The sequence below is a fragment of the Lichenostomus cassidix genome, chromosome 1 (assembly GCF_008360975.1).
Source record: "Lichenostomus cassidix isolate B80296 chromosome 1, HeHo_3.0, whole genome shotgun sequence".
NCBI classification, from domain to species: Eukaryota; Metazoa; Chordata; class Aves; order Passeriformes; family Meliphagidae; genus Lichenostomus; species Lichenostomus cassidix.
Genome location: NC_139479.1, coordinates 37,919,359 through 37,945,325, shown reverse-complemented (window position 1 = coordinate 37,945,325; position 25,967 = coordinate 37,919,359). Strand labels below are relative to the sequence as shown.

Sequence of the window (25,967 nt, the reverse complement as noted above, 5' to 3'; positions counted from 1 at the left end):
AGTTCAAAGTGCTAACTAACATGAGTATCTTAATATCACCAATTTGCACTTCGGGACAGAAACATTCTAAAAAGTATTGATCTTGCCAAAAAAAACCAAAAACTCAAATTTACCATTGTCAATGAGTTTCTAAGACACTTTGCTGAGAACATGCCAAAGGAGATACAGAATTAAGCGTATCTAAAGGGTAAGACCTACACTTCCTAACTTTTTGTTTTGTTATCTATTCATTTAGCTCTGATCGTGGAGGAGGAGCCAGTAACATCCCAAACTTAAAGAGTGAAAGATGCAATTTCCAGGCAATGTATGAGGGAAGTGTATGTGAAATCCACTTAAATGCTCTGTAAGTATTTCAATGAAATCAAAGATTAAAAAAAATTACAGCAATGCTCTAACTCTTTCATTTTAGTTGACAGGCTGAAATGAATCATGTTCCAAATTAAAAGCTTTGCCACTGATGTACACACAACCTATTTATGAACTGGCCAGGTGCCCAGAATAATTTCATGGTGACTGAAAAGTTCAAACCTTTTGCCAAAGTTCAGGAGGTCTCACTAGCGAATGATTTTAAATTACTATTGTTTGGTACATTACAGTGCACTGCTAAATAGCAACATTTTTCACTGCAAATATTCTTTAGAAAGGGCTGTATTTGAAGAATAAAATGACAATACAGTATCTGTGCTGCACACTTAGCAGGATATGCCATGTGCTCCAACACTGAACACTTTGAGCACAGGAGTGCACATGGATGAAACACATTACAAACTGATACCAGCACCCAACCAACAGCTTTGCACTTTGCAGGTTTTTTTATTTATCAGAGTTCTCAGATTTACCATCACCATTAGCTTGTCAAAAGGAGCTTTGAATGAAACCCAAGTAATTAGCATTACATGACATTAATTAAACAACTAAAAATCAGAAAGGCAGATTAAATGAGCCCCTTTTTTCCTTTCTGCTATTCTGAAATCTAGGGACCTGGCAGATTTCTGGACATGAATGAGCTATATTAAAAAAAGATACCCATATGGGTAAGCTGTCACGTCCCACACTCAGCTTTGGCATCAAATTGTAACAACATTTTTTTACCTGCACTTGATTTAAAATTCAACACAAATCAGATGTTCAGTTACTAATATTTACACCTGCAATTTCATTTACAATGAAGAAAAATGTTGATTATGTTTGAGCACCCTGCACCACGAGATAAAAGGTAAAATCAACCAGGAAATTAGTGTAAAAAATTGGATAAATTGAGTTTGTGTAAAATGAACACTTGCAGTGTTAAAATGAAGTATTTATGAATTGTAGATCTTATTAGTAAGTCTATGTGCTATATAAAAGACTGACAAAGACCTAAGCCCTTGCCTAAAGTCACATGGTACACAGTGACTTCAAGCCACAATATTTGCCTCTTGGTTCTTCTACGCCCTGCGTGGTGGCCCTGAGACATAATTACACCAGTTATTTTCCCACAGGTTTTCCAATTCTTCAAGGCATCTGAAACAACATGTGAACTTTTGTGTGCAATTCTCCTGCACAGCACTTCTGTAGGATGACATTTGGGTTGAGTACTGCCTAACTGAGAGGTAGTTTGGCAGGAGAGCACTACTGCTCTGCTGTGTGTCTTAGAGTCCAGCCTGGTGGAGTCTTGTCTCTTCTGTCTTTGAAAGCAGTCTCTCAATTAAAATATTACTTGAACTGTATTGAAGTATTGCCTGGAAGAAAGAAGCAGGAGCTACAGGAGAGAGCCAGCAGAGAGGGAAGAGTTTTGCAGCATGCAGAGACAGGGGGTCAATGTTTGAACTTGCTCTCTTGTCTTCTTTTACTGCTTAGATGAACCAGTAGTGAATTTTGTCCTTTGGGCTCACCTGAACAAAGCGGACATTGCAAGCAATAAAAAATTCTCCCATGCAGGTATGGTAAAAGAGAACCTAAATTGATTTTAACCACATTTAGCACTGGCTTGAGGATTTTCACTGAAGTATACCAGAAGCTATGATTACGGTGGTGCTGGCACTCAGAGACTGCACTGTTGATAATATAAGAGTAAAATAAACTGAAAAAGTTCCTGACAGATGGAGGAACCAGATTACATGCATTTCTCATAGGCACAAGATCTGTCTTTTTAATAAACAACTTTTCTCTGTCACAGGGTTTATATGCTGTGTGTGTAGTATGGTTCGGTGCTGTGACTGCTATTCCCTAGTTGTTCATTTTGATAACTTTTTCTTCAGTTTTGCATGATGTCTCCCAAATTTAACAGATATTGAGTAAGATTTCACAAATGTGGGATTTTTAATAACTTCCTTCCAGTGACTGTAGCTCCTATCAGTTCTTCAGGAACAAATGCTGATGACAAGATATGATTCCAATTCAAATAGTGGAAAACTTATCTAGCAAAATTTGGCTAAGATATAGTCTGTTTATCTAAAAGAAGACAGCAATCCAAATTTTCATAATTTCCTTGTGATCAACTGAGATAAATAAAATGAATTTTTCAGAGCTATTACTTCATACTGACTACAGACTGGCAAACATTGCTACATGGTTTACACTTTAGCCGTATTTTCAAACAGTTTTGCCTCTGCAGGGGCAAGTAATATATAATTATAAAAAAGGCAATCCAAGATTCTGTGCAGTCTGTGTTTGTAATCAGGTGCAAGGAATGTGCTTACCAGACCAGATTCAACCTTCTTGCCTTTAGATTGAAGTACCCACCTAAATTAATTTAGTTTTGGTCTCTTTTACAGCCAAAAGTGATGAACAGACATTTTTAGAGGTCAGTTCAGATCTTGGATTTGCTACATATTTCACACGTTTATTTTTTTTCCATTGACTAAATAGGGAAGTTGATAAAAAATATTTTCCAGTATGTTCTTTAAATCAAATGCCTGACTTCCAGTGCTAGGCAGGATGAATCTAGGCCACAGCATCTGTGATGATATTCATCTCAGCGAATGACAGCTCTCCAAATGTGAAGTAAATTATAAAATCATCTAGGCACTTCTAATATTTAACTGGGAAAAGTATCTCCAGATATTGGCTCGTCCCACGAGTGAAACAAGCAAGGTAGACTGTGACCTTAAGGTAACTCCTTCACTGAATACAGGGACAGTGCAAGGCTACACCTGTACCAGCAATGGGATTTGGGCCTAAGAACTGGAATAAGATTGCCCATTGCATTGCACTGTTAGCAAGACCAACTGCATGCCTTTTGCCATAGCCACCTACCACTCTCCCTGATCATGCCTGAGCACAGTTTGGCACTTATCTCAACTGGGCACATTCCCTGTAAGCAGTAAGGACACTTCCTATTTAAATGGTAGGTAGTGTTGGGAAGAGAAAATAACTCTGATGTATGTACAATCCAGGCTGTGCCAGCTGGCCAGATTTAAGGACAGGGAGCATGTCTGGACAGCTTTCTCTCTTAATACAGATTGGCTAAATTACTATCTTTGAGAAGATGCTCCAGTATAAGGAAGATAAAATCGTTCATAGGTTCATAGAATCATTTAGGTCGGAAAAGCCCTCTAAGACCATAGAGTCAAACCATTACCCTAACACTGTCAATATTTACCTTATCTAAGATACGATAAACCCCACCTTTTTTTAAAAACAGTTCAGTGGCAGGTACATTTTTTGATGGACAGTTTAAAACAGATAATGGAAATGAAACATAAATTTATGCTAAGATGCGTAACTCTTCTTTTAACAGGTATTTCACATATTAATGGTATAATGAATATGAAAAATACCATTTTCATATTCATTATTTTTCTCTTGGTATAAGTAGCAGAAACATTTTTGCTTGCATACAAAGGTTAGTGAGTTACAAAAGAATATCCATTATAACAGAAAATGCATTACATGCTCCATTTCACTGGGGAAACTGCTTGAGACTTCATGTAAACTAGGTATCATTATTTGTTATGAACTATATATATGACGAACAACAAGCAACTAAAGTATTTTCCAGTGAACATAGGCACAAGATGTATGAATTCTGCTCTTGTACGAATGTAAAGATTCAATATTAACCAGTTACAATATGTTCATCTTTAAGACTGAGGGTAGAATTTATCACAACATGAAAGGGTGCTTCTGCAAGGGAAGCAAAGAAATTACCATTGTGACAAAATTTAGAGACTCTTAATATTTGCTCTCCTATTCTAGTTTCTACAGAAAGGAAAATTCCTGGAGGTAGCTTTGCAAATGGTCCTTACCTAAATGTAGCTGAGACACACATCTTCATCTGCCCTGTTGAGTTCACAGAAAAAAACAGAGCCAATCTGGGCACTTATAATTGTGGGCGGACTTCCAAAGGTTCTCACCACAGGCAGCTCCCATTTATATAAAAAAGAGCTGAAGCCACTCAGTGAACCAGGTTGTGATTGACTGAGGAAGTCATCATCTTGACTTTTTATCAGTATACAGACAGTGAGAGGTATTTAAAATGCTGAAGACTAGAGAGGTCATAGGGATAAATGACTCAATCCGAAGAGAATGTGTATGTCCCTGCTCATGGTTTAACAAAGCAAGATAACTTTTACCTAGGTCCTCTTAATACCTAAGTATAGAAAGCCTGATTTTTTTCCCATACATGCAAAACTTTTATTACATGTGATTTGTATAGGCTGCTCTATGCATCGTATGGGGTATTACATGAGATAGAGCACCACTAAACTTGTAGGGACAGAAGGCGTATCCAACTTGACTTACTCTTAGTTTCATCTGCTTGGTAGGAAACACACTGTACTGGTGTTGGGTGGGGCAGAGTTAATTTCCTTCACAGTGGCTGACATAGGCCTGCATTTTGCATTCTCCCTGCAAACAGTGCTGATAACACAGGCATGCTTTCTTTATTGCTGTGCAGCATTTCAGCAGTCAAGGCTTCTTCTGCTCTCACCCCACCCCACCAGTGAGGAGGCTGGGGATGCACAAGAAGTTGGGAGCTGAGCCCAGGTGACCATAGTGATATCCCATACCATATGGCATCATGCTTAGTATATAAAGCTGGAGTATAAAGAAGGAAGGGGGGATGTTTGGAGTGATGGAATTCCTCTTCCCAAGTCACCATTACATGTGATGAAACATGGCTTTCCTAGGGATAGCTGTACACTTGCCTGCCCATGGGAAATGGTGAATCCTTGTTCTGCTTGCAAATGTATGGATTTTGTTTTACCTATTAAACTGTCTGTATCTCAATCCATGAGCTTTCTCAATTTTACTCTTCTGATTCTCAGAGTAAATGAGCAACTGTGTGGTTGGAGTTAAACCTTTTCACATACCTATGCCACACAAACCTAATTCCAGATTTCAAAGCCAACCTATGTGATCCGTATGTATTTTTGAGGGCTGCCTGAGGTGGAAGCAGTTATGTGTGGATGCTGAAAAATATTTGTCACAGATCGTGATGCAGGTGCTTGTGCAGCAGATGGCATTTTGCTTCTGTGGGCTGCGGCAATGCAAACCTATGTTTCCTCCTTTTTTTTAGTGTGCCACAGTGTGTTTGGACACTCTTGTAAAGGGGTACTTTGCTGGCACAGGCCAATATTACAGTATCTTCTCACACATATATGATTTCTACAAAGACGAAAAGGATGACCTACTGTAGTTAGGACAAGAATGTTTCATTTGAAACATGGAACAAAATTCAGATGAGACACCAGATAAATACTCCTAAAAATCCACTAACATAACTATCAAATGTGGTAATGAGTTCATTATTCTTGGTCTTAGAGGAATAAGTAAACATCAACCACCGTGCACAGTACTCTTTTTTGTACTTTTTTTCTAAAGTTCTTTTATTGTAAACACCATTGCCATGTGCATCTATTTCCTTTAATGTGTTTAGCTAAATACGCATGTGGCTGTGCACTTGATCTGATACCCATGCAGTCGGATTTGTTTGAGATTGCCAAATTGGAGGGGTCTGTGGAGGGTCCACAGAAATTTTATCTATAATATAGTTCTAGAGAATATGAAGGAACACTCTTCACAAGGAGGCCTGGTCACAGGACAGGAGGCAAAGAATACCACTTGCTTCATGAAAAAGAGCTCCTCTAGACAGAACAAATAAATTCTTCACTATGAAGACAATCACTGGAATATGTTGCCCAGAGAAGCCAAGAAATTTTACCATAGAGATTTTCAGAAATCGACCCAATAGGATTCAGGGTAAACTCATCTAATGGCCTGCTTTCAACAGCAGATTGGACCAGGTGTACTTCACTGGTCCCTTCCATTCTAGACTTTTCTATGATCCTATGATTTGGTGACAGCTATGAGCTGCAGGACAACAGATAAATATGCTCTTCAGTTTCACTGTTGTGCACATGCATACATCATCTCTTTATAACTTGTACTTTTGCTCAAATCATTACTGCGTTCTATTAGGTTCTCTGAGAAGGTAATTAATATAACTTAGATTTAAATATTTTCCATCCACATAGTGGACCAATTTCTACAATCAAGTACCCTTACATAGAAAATGTTACTGAAGTTGAGAAAAAATTCACAGATGTAGCTGAGGTCATAATCCAGGACATTTCTTTAAACAGGAGAGACTTTGTCTTTGCACAAATTAGCTGCCCCTTGCCTTTTTGTGGCTGGTTGGTTTGTTCATTTTGAATTAGAGGCAGAACATTTAATTTGACATAAGTGGCCTGAGTTTTAGATTCATTGAGGTTTCACAGTATTTTTCCAGTACAGAAATTCAGACAGAAGATTCATTTAACCAAAGGATATGCAGAGGCAAACCTAGACGAGTGGTAATTGGGAGGTCACAAAGGCTGATCCAAATTACCTCAGAAACCTTCTTGGCTGGACTCGATGAAAACAGAGATAATTTGGTGTTACTGGATGCCCTTTCTCCCACACAAATTTGCTGATGAAATTTTAGCCATTTTAGATTCCTGAGTTCTGTTATTCCCTTTCACAAGAGATGGAGATGGTTTTCTTTGTGTCCTTGTGATGATGGGCTGCTTCTTTAAAGAGAAAGATGTGTAAGAATTCTCCCTTCATTCTGAAATAGAGCTCCCACTCATTGGATATTATGCAGGAAAACGCTGCAGGCTTCCTCATCTTCTGTTACGTTTTTAACATTCCCGAGGAACTATAAAGAGAAGTCCTTGGAATTTTAAGTGGAAAAGAAGTGACTGACTTAGACTCAGGTACCAAAAAAATGCAGTTAAAATATAATGAATTAATTCTTCTGAGTTACTAGCTATTTTTAATGAACCAGGAATTAAATCTCATGCAAAGGCCAGGCTTCTACTTTTTCTTTTAAGTATGCAGAAGTTAATCACAATGTGTAAACAAGACCATAGATTCACAAGCTCCTATGGGCCTAAAATGCAGCTCAGAAAAGGCAATGCAGACCACTGGGACACAGAAGGGCACAAAGGCAAATCCAGCATGAATTTTCAAGAATCCAACTGCTATCAAAATAACTAGCAGTGCTAGCAAAAGTCCTTCATTCGAAACTGCTGCAGGACTGTCTCTTAATTCAGAGGATGGACCATCTAGAATCACTTATGAGCCCTGACACACACTTACATTTTCTGTTGCTATCAACTAAAGAAAACAAAATATAAAGGTTAAATGAGCTTCTGCTGATATAAAAGCTAGGTAAGCGTTTTATTCCTGGTGATATAAATGAAGCAGCAGAAGCTTACATTTACATTTTTGTTACTGCTATTCTCACATTCATAGCAAATCTGACTCTCATCTCTCCTCCTTGAAAAGTGTGTGCTTCGAATATGATCTCTGGCTAGAATATTCAAAGGTCTCTATTTTATACCATAAAACCTTCCTTCAGGAGAAACCCTCTTGAATTTATTGAGTTTTTTGACAGATAATACTGTATTACATATACTAGGAATTGGCAACTTCTGAATCAATACATGGGTTTTTATTTCAATATTACAAATAAAACATATCACCCAGAATTTGTGATCCATTGATACTGTTTTCAAAAACGATGTCAGATGAGGTAAGAGGCACGAAAAAATTCAAACAACAACAGTTTCTTGAAGCTACAGCCTTCAAGAGACTTTCAAAACCTTCTTAGTTATTAAGAAAGAAATAGTCTATCACGAATAGTTTTCCAGATGACCTTATTTTCCAGTCTTGAAAGGTTGTTTTTTATGAATGGACAGTCTCTGAAAAACTTACTACTTTTGAAATAATGCTACTTTAAATGTTCTGCATATGTCCCAGGAATGGGGGACCAACTTGAATTTCGTGAAATTTCTATCTTCCCTCTATGATGAAAAGAAGGATTTTATGCATTTTATGGAGTACATAAATTTCAGTGTGGAACCATTGCTGTATTTTTCATTGGTTAATGAAATGTACTTGACACTTATCTTTCCTGCCACTTGTTAAAAATCCATTCACATGGAATCAGATATAATGAAAAGGCAATTTTTCATTTTTATTCTATTTTATAGTTATTTCCCATTTAGAATTACCTCAAGCACTGTTCTCGGAATAAAAATACTCTGGAGGCAAGTAACTCCAACTAGGCTTAAAAAAGCTTGTTTTTCACACACACATTCACATATATAAAATTTTATGCCAAGTACGTTTAAATTAGATATACCAATTATAACACCTTGTTCACACAGTATGTTAATGAAAAATCCCCATGCTTAAACTCTACTTTAATGCTGAAACCTCAGCACACAAAATTTGGAAGTAATGCAACTGCTGAAATTGCCATTGGCATCTTCCCGGATCTTCTGACTGCCTGGAGGTGCTGGGTGAAAGGCACAGGGCTCCGGCAATGTATTCTGACCAAACCTGTTCAGCATCCCAAATCCTGTCTTTTCCAACTCCTCCTCTACTGACAGGCAAAATGTCACTTCTGAGGTATCACTCAACATAGCTTTTGGGGCCATGTACGCAAAAAGCCAATTACCAGTGCTTGTCCTGTCATTGTTTGTGGTATCAATTAAAAGCAGTAGTGAACTATGTGCTCTGGTTCTACTTAACAAGAATCGGGGGAGAAGGGAGCAGAGGGGGAGAAAAACTCCTTCATACTGAAAAGTAATACTAGGTCATAAAGTGTGAGTACAATTTTGCTCCTCACTGGAAAAAGGAGCTGTTAATAGGTCTTCCAAAATGATATTCACATTACCAGGATACTGAGACTCACTGGAAGTAACATGAGTAAGGTCAGAACCATCTTCTGAATGAATAAGGGCTGTATCTGGATTGCCTGGACTTCCCCTATAAACACTTTGCTTTCAAACACTAAGCTGCCTCACCAGAAAAGAGCTCTGAGCAGAGCAAATGAAAACAAAGAAAAAAAATGAAATCCATGAAAAACAGGACCAGCAAGGCCTCAGCAAACTAGCTGTATGTAGGGAGACAGGACTGACTTCCTCATACTTTTTCTATTATGGACTAGATATTTTGAATTGTTGTTAAAAAGAAAACAAGAAAACTTCCAATAAAAGATGTCACCGAAATTCTATCCTAGTAATTTCACATGCTGACTTATTTACTTTGAAAAAACAACAACAAAAAAAAGACGGGGTTTGTAAGAAATATAAACCATGACTTCTTCCAAGATGTGTTAGTTAAACTGCTGAATTTTCTTGCAAAAGGAGATCACTTCAAATGGAGTTACCTAGTGAAAAAAAACTTTGCTCTGATCCTAAAGCTACATGTAAAGGTGCACAAAGACAGAAAACATTGGAACTAATAGGCATGGTAGGAGAGAGAGAGCACTGAGGAAGCATTTGACTGGAATAGCTGCACATCACAGGCTGTAGGGCATCAAATGAAAAAATAAAGTGGCAGATTTCTAAGTTGAAAAAGAAGTATCTTTTCACATACTGCACTGTTAAATTTACCTTTGCTACTGCCGGCAGTAAATGCTAGATTCTACACAGATTTGAAAATCAGTTTAACAGACATGCAAGAAAAAAATCCATGAAGAACCACTAGACAAAGATACACCATGTTGGACACTGGAAGCTCCTATGTCCCTGGAGAGTGACTATCACTCAAGTATGAAATATCACCAGAGAATGAAATACCACTTTGTGATTTCCCTTTTCTTCTGTAAGTTCCTAAATATAGTTTTCTGACCACCATCAGGACGTAGACGTTGATCCAGGAGGATCTTTGTTTTGTAGACCTGTTGCTACATTCTGAGCCGACAGATTCTTCCTCAGTAAGCTTCGTAATAAATTTCTACGGACAATTTGGCACTGTTTTTTTTACCAGAAACATATATGGTGAAATTCTACCAATCACTGGTCACAAGGAACTGCCAAGCAATTGTGAATGCCTTTGTTGTACTTTCAGGTGACACTGACAGTGATAGAGCATAATGCCAAGCTTGCAGGTTCAATCCCAGCACGGGCTATTTGCTTAAGAGTTGGACTTGATGATCCTTGTGGATCCCTTCCAACTCAGACTAGTCCGTGATTTAGTGATGCAATTAAGAACTGTAAGAGAGGCATGAAGCTACAGGTTACTAGGAAATGGAAGGCTTTCCTCTGATGTCAGTGACCATCACACTGAATACCAAGCAACATCACACTTAAAGAGCACTAATTTTAGGATAGAGGTCTGAAAGGAGTCACATTTAAACACAATACACGTGCATTACCAAAGTAAAAGTCTTTACTAGGAAAAGCCACTGCCATTGCAAACAAGATATGTAGTTACTCCACATACTTTCATTACTGAAAATGGATAAAATAATATTGTGGAATTAAGACATGGTCAATGGGAGAAAAAGGGTGCTAAGCAGAAGGAAGCTCATTAGAGGCACTATTTGAGCTGTTAAGGATTTAAGGATTTTGTTTTAAGAACAATATAAGGCATACCCATACATTTGTAAGCTTTGGGAATATATTCAGCACTTTTATCAAATTGGCATGATTTTAAAAGAGATCTGTTGTTGTTCTGAAAACTGTAAAAATCAGGTCACGTTGAAAAACTGTGTATTTGACAAGTTTGCTGTGTGTGAGTGTATGTGTACACCTGCACTGACATACGCGTATGTAGCAAAGGTATTTGCAGGACCTGAAATGGAGAAAAATTTTATGATTCTGAAATGGTTGGCACACATGCATATGTCTGTGTAGTTTCAAAATCACAGGCTGCTTGTATTAGAGAGCAAAAATATATACTATGTTTTTATGGTAAACAGACCCAAAATACACACTTAAGATACAATAATCAGATGCACAGAATAGAAAAACAAGCACCTGCAGGTACACTCAGGAGGTCTTAAATTTCTTATACTCTTTTCAAAGAACATGGAAACAACTGCAAAAAGAAGAGCTTTTCCTGGCATTTTGATCAGTGTTTTTTTGCCCTAACATAACTGCTTATACTACTGCCTAGAGGGTACCTCATGTGCCCTGAATTCACATTATTTTTAGAGCAGAATGGAATGTAGTATATTGCAAGCTTTTTAACTACCCCAAGGCACTGACTGTATAACCCAAATATATCTGATTCAGAGGTTTTTCTGTATGTTCCACAAGATAAATAGTTAGATTCTTTAATTTTTTGGTTTATTTTTCTCTCTTTTTAAAAAAACTTACTGAAATATTTTAAATATGATTGAAGTACATGGTTCTTTGCAGAAGAATGTGGTCAATGCAAATGAATCTGAATTCTTTGCTAGATGCTCAATTATACCTTTTCTACAAGCTCCTTGCCTGAGTCTGAAATTCCCCCTCTTAGTTTTTCCAGGTACCTGGAATCTTCTGACTTATAAGCAAAAAAGTAAGGGCAAGTGACTTTGCAAAGTGGGTATCCTGCATTCCAGATACAGGAAAGAATGCCATGGAAGGACAATTTAACATACCTAAGATATCACTATCTCTGAAGAAGCTTATTCCTCTCCATTCCTCAGAGAATTGATGCAACTATACTGTCAAGGCCAGAAGTTAGGGGGAATGAATTAAAAAAGAAAAAAGAAGCCATATCTCACTCTTTCCTTCTGAATTTGCAAGGATACTGCAAACCTCTCTGGAGCTCCAGAATGAAAAGGAATAGTGGGAGAGGCATGAAAGAAATGCATGTCTGAACAGATCAAGTCAGGCCTGTGGGTCACACTTGTTGAAACACTGGAAGAGGTCACTTTTGCTCAGTTGGGCATGACATAGTGAGGACAGTCCTGGAGGACTTTACAGAAAAATTTATAGCAGACGTGTGTCACTGAGAATGTATGTACGTATGTGCATATGTGAGTGCCTGCGTGCACACACATGCAGGCATGTCTAACACAGAGGGAGTTTGACAGAACAGTATTTTATAAAACAAGAACATACATTGGTGATTTTCAAGGAAACACTAACAAGACGAAGAAAATGTAGTTGTTGTACATAGGAAAACAAAAAATAATTATCATTTCTACCATTTCAGTGGCGCCCAGAGACAGGACGAGAAGTAATGGCCATAAATGAAAACCTCAATATGAGGAAGATCTTCTTTACACAGGGTGGCAGAGCACTGGAACAGGCTGCCCAGGAGGTCATGGGGTCTCCCTTTGAAGACATTCAAAATCCACTTGGATGTGCTCCCACGTCACCTGCTCCAGGTGACCCTGCCCTGGCAGGGGGGTTGGACCAGATGATCTTCCAGCCCTAATGATTCTGTAATCTCATTGTGAATAATCTTACTACTTTCTCCTGCCCCTGCTCATGCTTAGCCCAAATTCCCACATTATTGTGAATTTAGAGAGAGACAGGGTAATTCCCACACATACACAGAAAAATATGCTGTCGCTGTTGAGCAGCTAGCAGAGTAATGAAAACACCAGTTCTCAGTGGCAAGAAGGAATGACCTTTATTGTTTTGATTTCATCACATATATAGAGTTCTCAAAAGTCACCCAGACTGGTCAGTCAGAAGCCTTCCCCCAGGCCTGACTGGCCAGGCCTGCATTGTCCAAGTTCTGGGACACTGTTCCAACAACATCCAAACTTTATCTTTATTTATAAAACACAAGAAAATTTCTCATGGGAAAAACCTGTGCTAGCCACAATATGCATTCCCAGTAACACCTTAAGATAAAAGGGTATCTATTGAAACTCTTACCATCTCTTAAAAATTGCAACTTTCAACAAGTATCCACAAGTATTTTTCCACTTACTTGCATTAATACTTAAACCCATTACAGGCTTTCAGGTTAGTTTTTCAGGGCAAACACATTTGAAACAAAATGAAAATATGAGTGGTGCCAAATATAAGTGTAGATCACATTATGGCTCTCTTGGAGAAAATCTGTTACAACTCCTGAACTCCTATACAAGCTACACAGCTTCAGAAAACAAGCTGGCAAACTTCGATCTCCCAGAACTGAACCAGAAAATAATCTTCTTCTGACATCAGGAAGTCTTTTCAGAGAAGCTTGATGCAGATCTGTTGATATCACAATTCAAAGATTAAAAATAATAGCATTAACAGTTTCAGTTCCTAGAGATTTTGCAAGCAGCTTGATTGTATTTTCTCAATTCCCAAATCTACATTAAGGAATAGCTTTTATTTTTGTACTGCTTCTGGCACCCCATGAGGCCAGAATTATAAATTCAATTATCCTTCATTCCAGACAATCTAGACTTCGTCCTCCCACCAGAACCAACTTGGGTAGAACTTGGCCTCATGGTACTGGAGAACACAGCCTTCAGTTTGGCTATAGTCAGATTTTAACTCATCTTATTTCTATGACCAGTTCTGCTGAATACACCTCTTTGTTAGCCCTCACCTCTGCAAAGCTCCCACAGGAGCTTAATTTTGAAGATTTCTTGACAAAAACTAATAGATGAATGCAGAAATATTTATTCTTAGAAGCTCACAGTTAAAGGAAAATAAGCAGTGCATTTAGTTCAGGCTACTCCCTTTATTTGTTCTACAGACAATAATATAAAAAGACAGCAGCAGGAGCATCTAGCAGAAACTATAAAAATAGAATGTACTTTCACTAGAGAAGTGAGCTGTTTGAGTTGTTAGAACTACTTTACATGAAGTTGTGATGAATATCTGAAGGGCAAGAGTGTACGGAAACCAAATTTCACAGCTTAGTATCTAGAAATAGTGAAAAAAGCAAACAAAAATGAAAAGGCATAAATACACAGACTGACTGTTCCACCAATCAACATGAATGTATACTCAAGAGGTCAGTAGTAAAACATTGGCCTTCTCTTCCTGGTCATCTGATTTCAACAGAAAAACAACAACAAAACCCCAAACCGAAAAATGAGTTAAAATCTGCAACCATCCCAAGCACTGAAAGCAGATATATGCTATCTATGTGAGAGACTGGAAGATCAGGTTGCAGACCTGACTTCTGTATTTCATTCTGGAAAACATTAAGACATTTTTATCTCTTTGTCAGTGGGACTTTCATGTTGGAAACCTAGTTTGCATGAAAGCCTTCCTCACATCATGAATTTCAGCAAAGGATATATGTCTGGGACACAGAAACACAGATAACAAATTATTAGAAGGATGTTTTAGTCCAAAAAATATAGAGGAGTGAACATTCCCAGAGCAAGAGCCAACTTTAAAAATGAGAGATCCGTTTAAAAATGAGAGTCAAGAAAAGCAGTGCTGCATCCATGAATTTATGGAAGCTCTCCTAATAAACAGACTGTTGTTTTGCAAATTTCCAGCAACAGGTGGATGAGTAAACTCCTTCAACAATGATCATGGAGAAATGATAACTGGCACTAAGAAATGTATGGTTGAATGTATAGAAAAGATGGCACTAACTGTTTCTGGATGTGAAAGAAAAAGAACAGTAGGTGAGAAAATGGTAACGATAATGGTCATGGTAAGTGGAGAAAGGTGGTAAGCATATTGGCAAGAATAATAACAGAACAACATAATAAATTTAAAAAAAAAGCAATTCCAGTATCTTGATATTGATGCAGCAATAACATATCATTGCGGAGAATATAAGATGGATATCCTCAACATTATTGGCACTGTAGTGAGAGCCTCATTCTCTGGGGAAGCAATTATTTGTAACTTTGTCTTTTAAGACCAAACATAACTACAAAGTCTTAGCAGGATACATTAAAATGTGTGAGAGCCACACTTCTGACATATTCCCATAGCAAATGGTGAATGTCTGGTTTCACACAGACCACACTGCTTTTGCCTCTGAGCATACCTTTTGCTCCACAGGTGAGACAGGGCCTGTACTGCCTTCTGAACCAACCCAGGTGGAAGTCAGGAACTTCTACAATGATCCTGTCAAATTTGTGCCATGTACACTTAGAAAGCTAACTGAAGTGCCAATGCCAGGGACCTGCTATTTTATGAACCTGAATTCACAAATGCAGGTTTTGTTTTCTGCTGTGAGTGAAGAGAGATGACCAGCTTTGAATGTTGATTTTATCCCCCTTTGATGCCATTATCATCTAAGTCCTGAACCTAAATTAGGATCCCAGCCTAGGCACTTCAGTAATGTGCCTGCTGTTACACACTATGATTTTCAGCTTCACTTATGTGAAAGCACCCATACGATTAAATGTCAAGGAAATATAGGTTCCTAATTCATTAAACTCGGATATTTATGTCGTTTAACTTAATCCATTAAAAAGAAGGCATTTTGCCTAATTAACTGTCCAGACTTCCTCTGTAACAGAAAAAAGAGAGCACCCAACTTGGATGGGATGAATCATTCCCTGGAGGGTAACTATGACTACAGGCAAGTGCAGATGACTAGCTTCGACTACATGCCTAACTTTTTGCATGGCTAACAAAGTGACACGAATCCTATCCCTCGACACTTTAGAAAATTTCAACCTTTATCTAAATGAGAATTTTGTTTCCTTGAATATAATTGTTCAGAAATGTGAAGACAGTTGCTTCTAAACTCCTGCGTGTTGGATTAAATACAAAAACATTAAAACTTTTGTTATGCTGCTCACTGTGTAAGAACACAGTGTTATCATGATTTATTTTTTTCAGTGTATGTAAGAAGATAATCTTACTTCTTTTTTAAAAGTCATTACATTTAAGTGCTTGAAGTTTTTGTTCTTTGGAGGTTTCTTTTACATGGATTAAAAATATGGATCCAATTGCTCTGAGTTACCAATGAAAAGCACAGACACTGGAATCAAAGTAATAATTGCAAAATCAACAACTGACTGAACATGAATTTAGGATTAGAAGTACAAACTGTGCTTCTTTTCTCCAGCTTAGAGACAAACAAAGCTGAATACTACAGGAATCACAGCAAGAAAATTTTATGTTTGCTCTGGGGATGTAAGTTTGGATTGTCTGGCATGTGAATAATGCTTTAGTTCAATACATTCCAACTCTACAAGCAACCAAATATCTGTGAGTTTCCCAAAATCAATAGCACGCTGTGGTGATCAGTCACGCAACAATAAAAAATATTTTATTCTACTGACTATAAATATTTGAGTTGAAAATTTTATTCAAATTCACTTTAGAGAAAAATGTAGAAGGACTCAGCACTTTCTCTTTAGAGATGAACTTGCTTTGTCTTGACTGAAATTAACCAAAATTCCACTTATGTATTCTTGCATGAAGGGAAGCAGTGTCAAATTCATATTTAGAATATATGTGCTACAATTATCTCGACCAATGTTCAGAAATCAGATCCTCTCCCTTTAGATAGCAGGCAGCCAAAAGTCTTATTATAAATCAGGGATTTTCTAATCTGAGTAGTGAAGAAGGAAAAGTAACTGGGTAGTGATAAAAAAAAGTATTAATTGCTATGTTTCCCTGACAACAAGAGCGGAAAAAAGTGTAGATTTTAAGGTAAGAGTGATTAACACATAAATATTTATTAGCTTTTTTACTTCTTTTCAAAGATTTCTATACTCTAGTGCATTAATTCTGGACAATTAGGTGGCAGTAGATCCCAGTATAGACCTCCCCATTGCCTCCATCACCATCACCACTATCACCACCAAAATCCTCCAAGATTCCATGACAGTTCTGCCGTTTTTGGATGCCACTGAAATCCTACTTTACTCTATTCTATTGCAATTGTGCCTTCTTATGAGACAGACTGCCTAATGGACTCCTTTTATTTCTTTTATGCTTTTGCTGTGAAAGCTCATCAAAGACCACTAATGTTTGCTTAACTGCCTCTTTCTGCAAAGCTTCTAAGCATTTCAAAATGTGACCCAGAACCACTGGCATCAGATTGAGGTGTTCAGACATTAAACATAGTTGAAAACATGAATCTATCTCAACAGGCAAAACCAGCAAAAAAGGTATCATTATTTCCTAGCTTCTTTGTTTATGAAAGTTTCTGTTTACAACATCAAAGAGTTAAAAGTCAGAAGAGAGAAAATGAACATTGTAAAAATCTGTTACTTTTCGAAGCTCAGAGGCAAGATAACATAATTCTAAAGGCAGCTCTTTGAAAAAACATAATGTATACTCTATGTACATTTATATATATATTTATATATTACCTCTGCATATATATACACCTCTGTAGCACTTGCTGCTTTGATATGGATTTAGGGGGAAAAAAATCTTATATATATTTCATGGTGTGAAGCAGAACTGGAGGGAAAGGAGCATGTACATCTGACAAGTACCTTCACTGGTGAGCATGGGAATTTAATTAAATTAGAAGAAAAATGCCCCTACTGCAAATTGTTGTTTACTCCTCCAAGAATGTCTGCTGTCAGATAGTAAGGCATGGGGAAAATATTTTTAGTAATGGATGCCATCTGTACTGATGTTGTGAGTGTGCACTAGTGAGCACAGACAGCACATGTGTGATATGACAGAAATCTGATCTTCCTTAAGGGATTTTCTCTTTGAAGCAGAGAACTACACTTATGTGAGATTTCAACAATTTAAAAGGTAGACATATGTTCCTGATTGACTCAAGGGGCCTAAGGCCTAAAACAGACTTGCACTGATTCCTCAGCATACTGGGAATTTGTGTATGAACCCAGGGATGTCACTTCAGCTTTGATTCTCCAGGAGTAAAACAGGGACACAATAATCTTGTCTGATACAAACTCTAAGATAAACCCTCCAAAGCTAGTAAGGTAAACTGGGTTACAAGCATAAGAAAAACAAAGAAAATGTTGTATTTTAATACTGCTAGATTTATATATACATATATATATATATATATATATATATAGATACATATATATATATATATGATGTAAGACAGAGCAGTTAAATTTCCTGTGTGCTTTCCCAGGAAAGCTGGGATATGCAATTAAGAAGCAGTGCCATATAGGTTTCATTGCTGTAAGCTACAAACTATGCTGCAGATGAAGGAAAGATAGCTCATACAGTGAGGGTGGCTTGAGGATAATATCATAGCTGGCTTCAAATCTTCTTGTAGCTGCCCTATAAAAAAGATCTATCTCTCAAAATTGTCCTCCAAAAGTATCTGCTACTCTTCAGTGACTAGGGAAGGAAATCTACATGAATATTACAAATTGCATATATAACATTATAATACATTGGTGAAATGAGATGAATTCCATCCAGGTGTTTAAACCTTCATAACATTTTTAAGGAATGTCGCTGGCTGTAAAGCTGTTTAAAGAAGCAGGTACTAAAACAGTAGAGTAAGACCAGAATAGAGTAGTCAACAAGGCAAACATGAGCTTCTCCAAGCACAATGAAGCTATAGGAAGCCTGAAAGTTTATAAAATTCTGTCAGGAAACAGAAAAGAATAAAAAATAAAGCCATATTAAGGAGGGCACATAAAACTAAACAAGAATAACATATATACAGGCTTTTATATTAATAATGAAACTCTAAAAACCCCCATGGTTGAATTAGAATTTCTGTTATTAAAAACTCCACACTGTTGACACAAAACACATCTCAGAAACTTGGTAGAAGTAGCAGGCAGGCAGTAGGATCATAGAGAATCAGACTGTGCAGAACAGGCAATGTTCACCAGAACAAGAGTGCATGCACCAGTGAAAGACTGGTTCTATATGCTACAGAAATTCTACAGTCAATACAGTGAATAAGGTAAATGCATATACCATGCGTGTTGAAACTGCATCTCAAACTGGAAGAAATATTCCACACATATTTAAAAGGGGATTAGAAAGTGATTTCAATATGCAAAGTAGTGTTCAAGGCCTAAAGACAAGCAGAAGTAACAGTGGGAAGCCTTTGGTGACCCTCCTATATGCTTAGGAAAGGGTAAAAGAAAGATATTAACTTTTTACTCATTAAGTGACTCCTTGCTGACTTACACAGCCAGAGAACACCTAAGTGAATGCCTCATGGTTTAGTACTGAGCAAGATCTACTTCATGACATAAATATAAAAAAGCTATTCTGTAACCGTGATAAAAATGCTCTTAAATTCAGATTTTACTTTATAAGTAGAAGGTCAAATCCATTGATTACACTGACTTTAAATGAAAATATTAATTACTGAAAAATCACAAAACTTTTGAAAAGAAATTTAAAGGAATGGACAAATGACAGAAACTGGGAAGGGGGGTATATGGAGTAGTTTTAAATATCCTGTTTTAGAAGCATAAACTACAGCTACCACCTACATAAAAACTCCAAGAAGGTCAACAAGGCCAGCAATGTCAAGTGGAGTGCAAAGGAGACTTAAAAGTAAATGGATATGTTTCAGAAAAGAAAGCCATATGCTAAGCAAGGAATAAAGAAAAAAACCCCATGCATTCTAGCGTTTTTTAAAATAAAAATAATGTCTGATCATGAAAGACTTTGAGGGACTAGTTTCTAAAGAATTAAAATCTAATAAGAAAGCTTTTAAGGATATAAAAAAAGCAGGAAGTCTAAAAGAGCAATAGACTATTAATTGAGTATGCTCTGAAAAATAAACCAAAGCAAGAAATTAAAATGAACAGTGTTGGCCACAGACAAGGTCAAAGAAGGTCCTAAACTGTGCCAAAGATTTATCTTCTACAAAAATGTCAGGAGAAAAGCTTATGGAAGATAACTGATGTAAGGTCAATTTGTTACACTCCAACACCTGATAGCATTCTCTCAAGACTTCTAAAGGATCTCAGATATAATAAGGCTGACATAAAGCAATGGTAGATAATTTGTCACCTAAATAAACTCTGGAGTGAGAGAAAAGGAAAGTGGCAAGTGTGACTAACTTTAAAAAAGGGATTCAGGGTAGAGAATTAGAGAACCTAATCAGTGCGACTTCATGTCCAGGCAAATTGATAGAAATATGTAACAACAGAATCAGTAAATATGTGGAAAATATAATGGCAAAAGTTAAAAAAGCAGCTGCAAAGGAAAGTCATGCTTCAAGATTTGTTAAGAATGATGAATTTCTAAAAAGAAAGTCAACACTTTATCACAAGAGGCAAAAGACATCAAAGAAATCCTCTCAGTTTCTTTTTAACTTTGGGACAATAGTTTGGGGAGAGTGTGGAGAAGACAGGCTGAAATGAGAAGGAAGTCAGGATTGTAGCTGACAGATTTCTTGTGCCTAAGTTCAATATCACCTGCATAACTGATGTACTGAATGCCCGAGAAAAGGGCCCCATGGGAAGATGAGCAGGACCAATGCCATACCTGGAGACTAAGCAATGTGTTAGGCTCCGTGTGGATTGCTGTAGAGGGTCAAGTTTATTGCACAGATAAACGGTGACTAAAACCTACAGTACAAACCCTTTACACCTGAGCAATGATGGCAGACATAGATGAGAGGATGAGACGTGGCAGAGGATGCATTGCAAATGAATAGAGCTGTAAGGATACAAAGAATGACTGTGTTCTTAACCAGCTGAATGGTGTCTTGGAAAAACAGTGTCTATTCTTATGTGTACCTGTGCTGCTAAGTAAATCACTTTAATTAATCTTTTACAAGTTTTGTGTTTGTTCTACATACTTATGAGGAGTACCATAAAAAAGACATAAAGGAGATTAATAGTTTTGTCTTTGCAGCAAAGCCTGAATACTGTGCAATAAATAATGCACAGAATCACACCACACACTGTACAATAAATGGACTAGTGGTTTATCAAAATGAGCTCTATCTACTCTTTGCACTGGCCAGACTTTTGGAATTAATATTATGTAATGGTGTAATTAAAAACCGAATAATGATGTAAATCCTTAACTAAATTTGCACTGGCATATTTAATTCCAGAGGTCTACTTTCTTTTAAAAACATTGTTTTATAATCTTATTTAGAATCTCCTAGTAATTTAATGCATTTTTGCTTAGATGTATTCACATTTAAACACATTTACTAAAGCAACATGAATAGCAAGTGTTCACATATCATTTTACATTCTAGACTACATTGAAAATATTAACTAATTAGTCCTTTGCCAATAATCTGAAAGATAAGTAACAAAATTTTTCTTATCAAGTTCTAGAAAAGAAATTAAGTCATAATTAAGAACACAGCTCAAGAGGGATTATTGGGTAGGTCTGATTTCTGGCACCAATATATTCTCCTTCCTTCCTAGAAAATCATTCAGTATTTCATCATCTGAAAATGCCCTGGGACTTGAGCTTTGCAGCCAGTAAAGGGAGGGAAAAAAATACAGCCCCAAGGATGGAGAGCATTACAATTTCACCATTTTCAACCACTCAATGTCTTTTACATTAACAGCTTGAATTATTTGACTCCTCCCTTCGAACACCATTCATCTCTTAATTATAGATGTTGAAAATTTTCCCATGCAGCAATACAGATTTATTTCTTTATAGAAATGGTCTTGCCTAAAACACAACAATTACCTAACAATCCTCTTTCTCCTTAAACTTCATTTTTTTGTAGAGAATTCAAAATATCATTCAATCAAAAACTCCTTTTGCTTTATCTTCTGAGATAAGACAACCAATATTTCAGCACAGTAGAGCAGTCACCATCAGCAGTGAGCCCGTGATACCATTACCTTTACTCCACAGGAAACGTTTTCTGTTCTAGACACTTAATCAGATGTACATTCATTCCAGTAATATTGTATCACTGAGCTCCAGGAACTGACCCCTTCCCTCCTTTCACCGTAGGCATTTTAAAATACACACTTTTAATAACATTCATTGTTTGCATAAAATACCAGAAGGGAATGCATTCAATAGTAGTGAGTGATAGTCTTCAAAGAGATGCTATTGTTCAACAGACCACTTCAAAAGCTCAAGTGCAAGTGAACCAGCATCAGCCACCACGAACACTTCTAGGCATTTGAGTGGTGTAAAATATGCATGCAGAATCCATATACCATTATGCAAGTGAACCCAGATGGTATGTCCAATGGCAAAGTGCTCGGCTGTGGTTAAATGCTCACTTGAGTCATGGAAACAGTCTGTCAGTGGCATGGTAGCTAGAAGGTCTGGTGGCCGAGGCAGCAGTTTTATTCTGGCCCAGCACCATTCTCATGTAGTTATAGTGCTGCAGTCTGAAAGCTATCAAGTTGAGAAATTTTTTTAAAAAATTGTTTTTATGCCTTTTAAGCATTCTCTACTGCTATCACAGAGACAGAATTCCTACCAGACTTACAAGATTTCAGACCAAAACATGGCAAGCATTGCTAGTGGTGGCCACTTATTATTGCTTCTTGATCACCACCTCCAGAGCAGGTGGCTGAAGCACAAGGATGTGCTGCTGCTATTTTATAAGCAAAGATGTAGTTTTAAAGTTTGGTTTATGAATCAAAGATACCACATTTCACAGAAAAGCCTCTGGATTTCATATCCTAAGCTCTTCACTTCAGAAAATTGATTTGTGCTCTTATCTCACACAGACAGTAGGAAAAATTTCCTGTAAGATTATCAGTATGATATGACATTGCTTACCATACATCTGAGACATTTTCATTTCAGATCATTTTACCTCTTGAGACTAGTAAAGAGAAAAATGAATGCCCTTGATTGGCCTATTCAGTTTGCATACTCAAGACTGTCCCACCATCCCAAATCATCTGTAAGATCTCTCATTTATGTAAGCTGATCAACTGAAATCCAGTATTTGTGTTTCATTAAGGCAGAAAATATTTGCATTTTTTACTTATTTGAAGTTTGCTATACATAGATATTTAATACTGCAACAGCAAAAGCAGTATTGATTTCTGCATTGTATTCTATAAAGACAAAAGTCTTTGTCTGATATTGTCATGTCAGTTCAATGTAAAATATCTCAATTGTCTGGGCGATTAGTTTTCAAGAACTGAAAGAACATAATTCTGTGACAATTGCTGATGCACATGAAAGATGAACAAAACCAGCAAACGATGGCCATAAGCCAAATATTACAGAAGTTCCCACGTGTTAGCTCATGCTATTCCATGCATGAAATAGGGAAATGTCGATGATTTTGCTTCTCTTTGTACAGATTAAAGCACAGCTATGTATTTATTTAAATAAATGTGCTTCCTCTCTGGTGGTTTGTGCACAGGATCAGAAAGGCCAGCGTGAACTCTCTATTTACATTTGTTTTATGTGATTGACATTTGGGGTTTCAAGCATGAGAGAATGGCTTCTTGGTCCCCAAATGAGGAAAATCAATCAAGCGAGTTAACTTTGCCAAGAAACTTCAGCCTTCCTCGAACACATTGCCCAGAGAGTGCTCTACTGCTTCCTGACTGTGGACCCTCTCCCAGTACTCTCCCTGCAGTGGAGCTGTGCTGTGCTCATAAAGCATGGGCAGAGATATATTTCACTCGTTTATAAAAAAAAAGATAGCCCAGCTGTGATTTTAAAGTTATTTTCATTACAACAGTATCTAAATTGACTTTTATTGAATATTAAACTGAATTTCTACATCTCTTTTATGGTATCTTCATTTTTCCTTAAGGTTGTGCAATTGTAAACTATCTAAGAAAATACTGCTATTTGCTTCCACGTGTACTGTTTTTCTCATTGTGGTGAAGATGTTTCCCATCTTTTGCCATACAAAAAACCAGTAAAGTAATGTTTTATTAAAAATACTTTCAAGGACAATAAAAACATGTTCTTACTTGTTTAAGTTTCTTTAGATCTTCATCAAGTTCCAAGTTGTCCAAAATAACAGCAACAAACAAGCTGAGTAGAATCTACAAAACAATTGTAAAGAATTTGTTAAAGTTTATCTTATTTTTCTTAAGAAAGTAACATGGATTAAAAAATTACAGCCCTGCAAATGTAAACAGGATTCTTGCCTTTGACATGTTAAACTAGTATCACCTGCTACTATTTATCTGCTAGCCATTTTGCAAGTAGTACATGGGGTTTTTTTTTCTTACCATACAATTAGTATGAGTTTAAAATGTTGAATTTTAGGTTTGATGATCAATACATTATATATGTTTAACAATATACTCACTGAAATGTACGTCACATGAAGAGAAAATGAAATTAATGAGAAATAACATTACTATTATTATTATATAAAGAAACACAAAGCTAAGACCTAAAACATCTTGTAAAGCTAAGGTGGTTTTCAATTAAGGTGTAACTTTTAGCCACCTGACACTCATTTCCTTTATGGACTTCCCTCATATTCAAAGTACCTCAGTGAACTTCAGAGAAAGTTACTGACTTAAATTGTGGCCAGGATGGGAAATTGCTATCACTAAGGCCCACTCTTTAACAATCCTATAAACAGTGGTCCAAAGTGAGATCCTTTTGAGCTCTTAATTCTCAGAAGAAGGGGTGAATGTGTATGCCTCAAACACTGATAACTGGATGACTGTGGAGCCATCTATGAGTAATAACAGACAAGAATTGCTGGTAATAACCAAGGACTAATGGTATCAACATGCTGTGAGAAAGAACGTTTGGCTGGGGAAGAGGGCTGAGGCAGAGATAGAGCAGCACTTTCCACGAGCTAAAACCACAACACAGTGGAGTGCAAGAGCAAGAATGACTTGGCACGGACATGTGCATGACATGGGCATGGACTGTAGGGGGGGACTGACATCACCAAAGAACCCCAAAGCCTTCTAACCCATTTCCAGAAAGGCCTGAAAGAACAGACTGCACATGATAATTAATTAGCATAGAAAGAGAGAAACCTGTCCATAAAAAGGTTCCCCCTCAAGCCCAGGCGGCACCCTCCAGTACCCTGGACATTCCACTAGCCACACTGACATAGCTGGATCCACATTTACTATCTGGATAATCACCCCCAGGATCCTGGACATCTCATGAGCCAGACTGATGCTGCTGGATCGATGCTGAAACCTGGCTCAGCATCCCCCCAGCTGGATCAAAGCTGGAAACAGGGCTAGTGATTTCTTTTTCTCTCTCTTTTTCTGTCCCTCTTTCATTCATCTGTACCTCATTAGTATCTATCTTCCCTTTCACCCTACCCCTGTATCTAAAACCCACTGCTGTGTGCTCATGTAGTAAATCAGGGACTAACATACTAATTTCCATGCCTAGCAAGACTTTCTGATTGTTTGTGGACCCTCTGACTTTTGTCATTCCTTTTGACCAACAAGCATTTATGAATCCTAGGTACTTCTTTGCCTTAAGAGTGGGTTGTCACATAGAAACTACTTTGATTCCTAGTTGTTAATGAACAGTTTTTCTATAGTTCTGTCAAGATTTTACAGTATGGTGTTTTCCTTCTTCAAATATCCTGCACATTCTATGATACTCCAGTATCTGCTGCTCAAAGCATACCAGTTAAGGAAGTGCAGTTCCACACTAAAAAGTACAGTCCTCATTAAATGTATCACCCCTTACAGTCTTGCTGATTCATGCACTGATATGTATCAAGGCAAGCCTTTCATTAACTCCCTTTTTGCTTTTTTTCAACAAGAACCAAAGACAATTTACCACAAAAGAAAAGTTAAATGCAAACTTGTTATTTGTTTAACTTCCTCTGCTACCATCTCATCTAATAACAGTGCTCGCTTCCAAAAGAGGGAGCTTTTTTTGAGCTTCAATTTTTCTTTGCCTTCCAATGTGGAACCTATTAATTTCTTTTCAAGTCTCTACAGTCTGCTATGCCAAATGCCTGCAATTATCATTCTCAATTCTAATTGACGCCCCGCTTCTGGTTGGTGAAAGTAG

General features: G+C 37.2%; 1 protein-coding gene across 2 annotated transcripts in view; it reads right to left on the bottom strand.

Moving 5' to 3' along the window:
• The window catches only part of NALCN (sodium leak channel, non-selective), a 222,673-nt gene that overhangs the window by 60,329 nt on the left and 136,377 nt on the right, over positions 1-25,967 (bottom strand). For both annotated transcript variants that reach the window (XM_085056984.1, XM_085056992.1), the window contains exon 15: positions 23,927-24,001. In XM_085056984.1, coding sequence (XP_084913110.1) covers positions 23,927-24,001 — 75 coding nt within the window. The remainder of the gene's footprint in view (positions 1-23,926; positions 24,002-25,967) is intronic.